Raw genomic sequence first — 9077 nt, forward strand, 5'->3', positions numbered from 1 at the left:
GCTCCAGGGAGTAAATACAGTGTCTCCGTCATTGTGAATGGACAGTAGAGGGCAATGAGAAGTGTTTACTCTAAGTCAACAAGTAAGATTTCTCTGTATAAACTGGTACCAGCTTTCCAAACTGGCAGTTTGACTAACATCAATCTGAGCATATATTGCCTAATTTCCTGTTAGTAAATAAACGACATTGATTTATTGTATTCTGTATGTATATATATATGTTTCCGTTTCATTATCCACTCAATAGCTAAGAAAAAAAAACTTTTACCTTGATTTCACATGTTTAACAAGTGCTCACTGCAAAGACAGTGACAACTGATACTGGACTTATCTCTGCCAGCTGCACCATTCATTTAGATAAGAAGGGTACATCAGTCTGGTCCTCAGTCCCCTCTCAGTATGCCAGTCTGCTGCAGTGGGGATGCCTCCTCTCTGCCGGGTCAGTTTCAGCAGACACACAGCACTTTGTTTACCGTATGGTTACTGTGGAGAAGTTGTAAAAAAACACAGATTAGTGGTGAAGGTGGAGTGCTGTGCGGTTTGAACATCGTGTTCCTGAACCCAAACATCCTGTTGAAGGGAGCATGAGACCCTCGCGCGCTCATTGTCGCGTGCAGTATAGCAGCGCGTGCATGGAAACGTGAGCTTAACTCTTTTTTTGACGCTGGGAGCGTTTGGTGTGGAAGATTAATACATTCAAATGTATTTAATTAGAAATACATGTGTGAAATATTGAGTGGCGCAATGACGTCACACAGAGGTGCGGTCTCTGTTTTGAATGTTTGGTGTTAAAAGACAATTGTGGAACTCTAAACTATAACATGTGGCCTGAACATTGTGTTTTCTTACAGGAAATTCAATCAAACGGTTTTAAATCAATATGAAGACACTGACTTATTATTCAGAGCTGTCTCTCTATTACCTTTGGTTCCCGTGCCAGCTGTTCGAGTGATGGGCGCGTGCCCGCTCCAGCTTGCCTTGGCCCACACGTGCTAAGTATCTGAAGCTACGCCCCTCAACAGATTGTACTCTCACGTGAAAGGGATGGGGGCGGGGGCACGTGTTTGGCCACGAGTATCATCTTGCGTAGGGTGGGATGCGGACAACAAGAAGTCCTTTGGACTCGCAGGCGCACACTCCATGGTACTTTTTGGGCGTAGCGAGTGGCCGCTTCAGCTGGATGCTCCCCGCATCATCCTCCTGCAGTGTGTAAATAATGACACTTTATATTCAAAAGACATTAATATACTGGCTGCACGAGACATTATGTTCTTATTGCGGTTCACGTTCCGCATGGACTGAACAGACGTTTCTATATAAAGAATAGATTTCCATGTGGACAATTTGCGGCCAATGAGGAGTCGTAGAACTACTACACAGACACAAATGCGCGTCCATGTACTCTGAACATTTACAGCCGCTGTGATACATATTCTTATGGACAGAACCGACAGCCAATCAGATTCTACTAATCTCCGAGTGGGCGGGGCACGCGACTCATGAATATCCAACAAGGGCGCTCAGTGGGTACGGAGAACAAGGGGTTTGTGTAGTGTTGTTTTCGCACCCAAAACCGTCAATATAGACAAACAGGCCTGAAAGCAGCAGCAGTAGTAGAGGTGAAACAAGTGAGGAACCGCGCTCCGTTTTGTTTCCGTCGTCTCCCGGTGGAGGAGGCAGCTCTTTGGTACCGTCAGGGAACATCGCTCCGGTCTGCTCGCAGCTTGGCAGGGGAACAATGCCTGGCAAAGCCGCGGTGGCAGTGGCGCTTAAGCCCAGCGATAACGTCGTTACGGTGACACCGCAGAAGTCTTTCCCTTTTGTTTTAAAGAAGATTATGGACATTCCCCCTCCTAACATCCTGGAGGAAGGCGACGACGGTAAGAATGACACGAAAAGCAGCGTGTGAAATTACTACGAGTTTGTTTATGGTTCAGAAGCTATATACTGAATTGGGCGTGTATAATCTTCTGTAACTGTACCAAGCCCTATTAATTGTATGTGGATGGAATCATTGCCGTTAATTACGCGAGATTAGCGCGGACATCCCATATGTTGCACGGAGCCAGTTTCATCCGAGGCTGCGAGGAAACAGAAAAAGAACAAAAAGTTCTAACTCCTCTCAGCTGCTCTCTGAGCAGCACATTCACACCGGAAAGACACTTAAAGACAGAATTACTGTTTGGCTTTTTATTAAACACAATGGTCTAGTGTTATCTAGTCCCTAGTTTGTGTGGTCGTGGTGTGTTTTGGGGTCCGTGTGTAGAACAAGCAGGACACTCACGTTTCTTGTGCCTGCCCTTGTACACTCTGACTCCCTCAAATCCCCAGTCAGTCTTTTATTTCATCCAGGCATCTGCTCTCCCACTGTCAAACTCACTGGCAGGTTTGGTTGTAACCCATCTTTGTTTACCCCCTTTTTTAGTCAGATGCCACCTCCCACCTTGCCCGTCTTCATCTGTTTCCTGGCTTGTGTTATGTGTGCATGTGTCTCAGACTCTCTGAGAGGACTCTGAAGTTATGTGTGCACAGAAAAAAACCTTTCACACACAGCAAACAGCTGTTTATTTAACTCCTGTTCCCTCCTGTCTTTAATTCAGAAATAGAGAAGGAGAAGCTGTGCTCATCCGAGGATGTGGAGGGAGGTGGGGCCGGAGCAGCCAGTGCAGGTGGAGTTTCCAGAGGAGGAGGAGGAGGTGGCGGTGGTGGTGGTGGCGGCGGTGGCGGTGGTGGTGGAGGGGTATCAGCCTCCCTGACCCCAGCCATCTGGGAGAAGACCATTCCCTACGATGGGGAGACCTTCCACTTGGAGTACATGGACCTGGATGAGTTCCTTCTGGAAAACGGGATCCCTGTGAGCCTGGAGGAGGAGGAGCTGCAGAAGACTCTGAGCTCAGTGGAAGGCAAAGGCAAATCCATCCCCAAGGTTGCTGCTGCAGCAACCACAACAACAACTACTACTACTCCTCCTGCTGCTGAAGCATCTGTATCCGCCTCAGAGTCATCCCCTTCTGCCTCTGCTATGGCCACCTCAGAACCAGAGGAAACAGTGACAGTCACTACCTTACAACCAGCTAAACTAGAAGAAGAGGAGGAGGAGGAGGAGGAGGAGGAGGAAGAGGAAGAAGAAGAAGGACAAGAAGAGGAATCTCTGTCTGAAGAGGTAACGACAGAGGTGAAAGTAAAGGAGAAGAATACAGGTGAGTAATTTAGATTTATAGAAGTAAATATTTGTTGAACAATTGGCAGCTGATGGGATTCTTTGTAGATGTGTTATTTTGATATTCTGTTTATCTTAATTATTACAATTAGAGCAAATTATTTCAGAAAAACAATCTCTGCTGGCCTAGATTTTTAAATTTTGTATCTAGAGGCTGAAAAAATGCCAGTTGTTTCAGGTGCTGCCTGTGGATGTAGTTTGTAGTTAAGTGTAGTTTAGTTGCTCTCACTCCTGGAGACCCTGGTGTAAGATTAACTAACATGCCATAGACACACAGACAAAACACTGACCTTTGAGCCCATACTATAGCTTTTGTGTTTGGAGCATGATGTCCACCACAGATGTATGTACCACAAAATGTACCAATATAAACATCAAATTCACAACCTTCAGAGGGAGAGATCAGCTTTACCAGTGCCTGAAAATGTTCACTTATGTACACACATGGCATATAGAGGCTCAAACATGTAGCCATTATACTTTACCTGAAAAAACATTACACAGGGTTAATTACCACAGAGTTGATTTGAGACATCCTTGCTGAACTTAAAAAAAAAACCAAAACAATATAAGTTTCACAAAAAGGAAAAAAAGGAATAACAGTATTGATTTAGGTTTAAGGAAGAGTTTTTTTCTGGTCAGTTTGAGACAAGTGCTGAATAAAGTCAAAAAACTATATAAAATCAGATGTGACAGAGAAATGCAACAAATATCCATATTTGTGCGACGGTAACCAGAAAATGTTTGGTTTTTACTGTTCATGTACTTGAAAAATCAATGAACTAATCTAATATTAGTGTTCAGTGGAGCAGTAGATTTGGTTAGTTTTGTTTTCGGAGTGACCTCTCTTGGATCAGAGCTTTCATTGTCTCTCCATACCCACAGATCGCAGTGCTGCAGAACGTAACACCCCCTCCCCCATCGACCCAGATGCGATTGAGGTGGACATTAATTTCCAGCCGGATCCCACAGACCTGGTCCTGTCCAGTGTGCCGGGAGGAGAGCTGTTCAACCCACGCAAACACAAGTTCTCTGACGAGGAGCTGAAGCCGCAGCCTATGATCAAGAAGGCCAAGAAAGTGTTTGTTCCTGATGAACAGAAGGTAGGCCAATTTAATCACATGTGTATGTGGTGCTGAACTGATGCTGAACTGCTCATACAGTGATCTAAATTACACAGTGGCTGTACAGTTTGTCATTTTTACAGCTGAATTGTGCATTAGATTTAGCTGTTATGAAAATAATTTTGTTCATAAATTTTGTTGATAAATTCACTGTGTAATTTGGCATTTTCATAGTAGCCAAAAGACCTAACCAAATAAGAATGTGAATACAGATGGTTCCATATTAGGCAGTAGGGCATGTGGAATATGTTTCAATGAGGATGATATGACTTTTGCAGTCACCAGCTCTTAACCCAGTTCAACATCAACATATTAGTCTGCTCTCCATCATCAAAACACCACAAAGATATCATTTGCAAGAAGTTCAGAGAGAGAGATTTTATAAATCACTCAGAGAACTCAGACTTCTAAAGTGTGTGTGAGATGACAGAGTTTTTTATTGTTCCAGGGATGGATTGCAGGCAGTTCAGTGTTGAGGGCCAGCTTGTGGATTAGTGATCAAAGATGGCAGGGTTGTTTTCACAATGCAGATGTTCATCTTTTACAAATCCCTTGCTAATGTTGGTCATGTTCGACCATACCTCTCTCTTCCTCTTATTCACATCCACTCATTCCCTCAGGATGACAAATACTGGTCCAGGAGAAAGAAGAACAATCTGGCAGCAAAGCGCTCTCGTGACGCGCGGCGGCTGAAGGAGAACCAGATCACGGTGCGCGCCTCCTTCCTGGAGCGGGAAAACGCCGCGCTGAGGCAGCAAGTGGCTGAGCTGCGGAAGGACTGTGGCCGCTGTAAGAACATTCCTGGCCCGATACGAGGCAAAGTACGGTCCACTGTAAACAACTCCGCTTAAAACCCATGAAGTATCAGACAACAGCAGAACTCCCCTCCCCGCAAAAATTCAACACAGACACAAACACAGAGGGAATCTAAATTTGCACTTTTGTCTTTGCTGACCTCAAGTCACTGTGTCAAGCTCCAGTTGTTTTTTAACGTGATGCTGGCGCTTTGGATACACACTGGCAGGCAGTAAGGCATGATGGGAGCGGTGGTCACAGGAAGGCCTGTGGAGAGCGCCTGGCTCCTACACTCAGAGAGGAATGGGATGATGGTGGATACTCCCATGGTCATACACACATGGAAAATATGCTCTGTCTCAAGACAGTTTCAGGAAAGTCAGGAAATAAGGAAGCAGGCTGGCTTTTAACTACCACACAGATCAGTTTTTATCACTGCATAGCACTTCTTCAAACGGACCAAAGCATGAGTCCCATCAGTTAGAAGTTGTGTATTTAGAATGGTGCACACTTGCTGTTCCTCATATTTCCTTGTGTTGCACTTAGATTTGTGTCCGTACATCCTTTAAATCCAGCTGAGGCTCAGAAGAAGGATATTTATTAACTCACAGCAGGGTGGCAGAGGGACAGATAAATATATGAATGAAGGAGCAGGAGGCAGTAGTCACAGTGTCATAGCCTGAAGAGAAAGGAATCAAAAAGAGCTCAGGTCAGCGGAGGAGAAAAAGAGGAGAGTTTGGTAGTGGTGTGATTCGGTCACAGTCACAGTTCTTCCTTCTTGTAACCCACATGCTCACATCTGCACACACACACAAACGCTGTTAAAAATAAATTGTATATAGAGTCATCTCCCTGCACCACATAAATGTGTGTGTGTGTAATAGTGTGTAATCCATTTTTGCACTTTTTCTAAAAAAAACAAAAAAAAACAACAGTGTGTAAAGATTATAGTGGTGGCAGGTGTCTACCTAAATAAATCACAACCACAGTGGAAGACACAGTAGTTTATAAGGAAAGAAAACATGCATGACCTACAATTTAAAGCTACTGTGATTTAGTTTCCTTTTCTACTAACCTCAGATCAGCCTCACACAATATTTTATTAAAGAATACAGATTTTGGGTTTACTTAAAAGATGGTGGGTTTACAAGCGGAGGAAGAGCAGTAGGTTTTTTTCTGCAGGTTACTGTTTGCTGTCAAAGGCATAAGTTTGATGATCTCTAGGGCCCTCACTGGTGGAGGGGTATGTTTTCATGTAGGGATGTTTATTTTACTGCACACCGCAAGTAGAGGGCGCTATAGCCACTACCTGCCTGCTCATGGTGTAGTGATGGCTGGATTGATGTTTTTTTTATAGCCAGGCCCAAAGCCGACTGCTTCTAAACCTTGTAATTAAATGATTGTCTCATGGTCTTTATTTCCTAAAACAGGGATTCTGACTGTGTCTTTATTAATCCAATACTTATATTTGCCAAATAGTCAATGAGTGCTGTATTTATTCTGATGGTAATAATGCATCTGTTGATTGTGATGTACAACAATATGTCAAATATCTCTATTTCCTTTGAGAAACACTACTTATAATGAAACCAATGACTAAGCAGGGAATTCAAATGGGTAAACTGTGCTTTTGGATGTTTATTTTAAAAACAGATTTATACAGTTAAATGATTTTTTTTCTCTATACATACAAATATGTATGTATGTGTCTGAACACAGAAAGAACAGGGCACACTCTTATTTACCTCATCCAACACTTCCTATTTTGAATGGATACAAGTTTAGCAGGGCTACAGAGTGGTGTTTATTGAAGCAGAGAGCACATAAAAAGCAGCTTAGCTCCATTTGGCAAAACCTTGAATCCAAGTTGATAAATGGAGTTCTTTTTGCCAAAATGGCTGCATCTGTGTCTACATTAGTAAATACATTACAGACTGTTATGGGAAACTATATCTCAAGTGTCTTTGACTGATGCAGATATTGTGATCGGTCGGCTTGTGCTCATAATCCCCATAATCTTAGAAAGAAAATAAATGTGGCAATAATACTCTGTTATGTAATGCTTGTTTAATTTCAGTGATGATGTTGTATGTAAAATTGCTATGATGTACTAAATAGAAATGCCCCAAAGTCATCTGTGCTTCCAGTTTAGATCCTTTGTCGTCTGGGATCTTAATGCATGAAAACCAGTAAACTTGTCTTTTTTTTCTTGACTATTTTACACCAAGTGTACTTATGTCTGTAAACCATCACTGAAAACTAGATGTGTTTTTGGGTGGGTGGGCTGATGCTCTGTTGTACAGCTCTGTCAAAAGGAAAAGCAGAACATCTTAGCTATGATGTCTTGTGTTTATAACTTGCATAATAGCGCCACCCATCCTTGTGCAGCCAGTGCTTGACCTTGGGGTGAACATTAGCTGAAAACAGCATCTTTTGATCACTGTGTGGATTGTTTCCTATTTACTTCAGATTGATCTATATCTAGATACACTGGATCAGTTGGTGCTTTTGTGTTTTCTTGATAGTTTCTGTGTTTGTTTCAGTTTCCTGATGGTGTAGTATAACAGACATTTCTCAGCAGTGAGTTTTATTTTGCATCGACATTCAAAACTTGACATTGACTGCAACATGGTGTTTATACATCAGTGTAGTTGATGAATGCAAACTTTGAGTTATTTTCTAACTAAATTAAAAACGTTCTGCATAAGGCTGACTAAAGGTACTGGCCAAGAGAGCCTTTTAGAAGGCAATAAATCAAGATCTTTTGTAGTACAGCTTACAGTATGTAGCACTCTCTCTATTTGAAGCAAAGCGCCTCATGGAAACGGCTTGTAATTGTTGCTCATTAACATTCAGCAGGTTGCAGGTACTCCAGTTGTACACATGCCAACCTGCTCCACAAATAGAAAAGGAAAATAAAAGCAGTGGTGGTTTAGACCTGCAGCTGTCGATGTGTGTTTCCACCTATAGACAAAGTAATTGCATTTTTACCTTTGCTATTTACTTGCATTTGTTTCAGTTTTTTAGTTCAACATTCATTTTGCCTAGCTAACTTAAAAAAGTCAGTGTGATTGCAAGCAAGCATCAGTAATACTAACCTTCATGTATGACTTCTGCTTATAATTAAGCTTTGTCAAGCAGTTCATCATCAGAAAACTGGGCATGCAATTGTTAACTGACATGTCCGGAATGAGATATTTTATAAATAAATAATAAGTCTGGACAAAGAAAAAAGAAATCCTGATATCTGGTCAAGCTTTGCAAATTTAAAAAAACTGCAGTAGTAACACTTTGCCTGCAGGTGGTGCAAGTGTGAAAGTGCAAGTGTTTTCTTTGTCTTTAGATGGTGCAAATGAGCACATCTGAAGGTCTAAACTGCTGTTTTCAGGTTCTAGTCTGAAACTGTTGGCACTGGCTTCAGGTGCTCTGCATCACTGACACTATGTCCTTGTTTGCTATTAAATGTAGCTACAGTACTCCTGTATAAAATATTTAAAGGTCTTTATTGAAAACATTTTTAAAGTTTTGTTTGTTTTGTGGTGTTTTTGCTTAATTTTCTCTCTTTTTATATAAATGTGTTTTGTTGAGTGTTTTTGTATTGTCCTAACCATGTATAGGACACATGCAACTGCAGTGCCATGTCCTAACTGTATCTTGTATCATGTATATGAAATAAATTGGGATTTAATGACACGTGGGCTCTGGGTTTGACATTGCTGAAGTCATCGACCAGCTGCAGCAGCTCTAATGGGAGGCACACTGGTGCTGAGAGACAAAGAGACAATAGATAACAAAAGAAGCACAGTTTGGTGGTCAAATGGAGACGTCTTCCTCGTCCTTGTTGCACACGTACACATGCCCCCTCACCATGTACACACACAAAATCATATTTTGTTTTCCTTGAGACGTGGTGTTGTTTTTCACTGTCCCTTCGTTGC

At 42.2% G+C, this 9077-nt stretch overlaps 1 protein-coding gene across 1 annotated transcript; it reads left to right on the forward strand.

Moving 5' to 3' along the window:
* The first annotated feature begins 862 nt into the window (after positions 1–862).
* tefb (TEF transcription factor, PAR bZIP family member b) lies at positions 863–8832 on the forward strand. Its single transcript, XM_018667678.2, is given in 5 exon segments — positions 863–1880; positions 2601–3200; positions 4106–4323; positions 4965–5144; positions 5146–8832. Coding segments are annotated over 5 exon segments (1176 nt in total). The 5' UTR covers positions 863–1738; the 3' UTR covers positions 5182–8832.
* Positions 8833–9077: the final 245 nt, after the last annotated feature.

Source organism: Lates calcarifer, linkage group LG11 (genome assembly GCF_001640805.2).
Source record: "Lates calcarifer isolate ASB-BC8 linkage group LG11, TLL_Latcal_v3, whole genome shotgun sequence".
In the NCBI taxonomy this organism is placed as follows: Eukaryota; Metazoa; Chordata; class Actinopteri; family Centropomidae; genus Lates; species Lates calcarifer.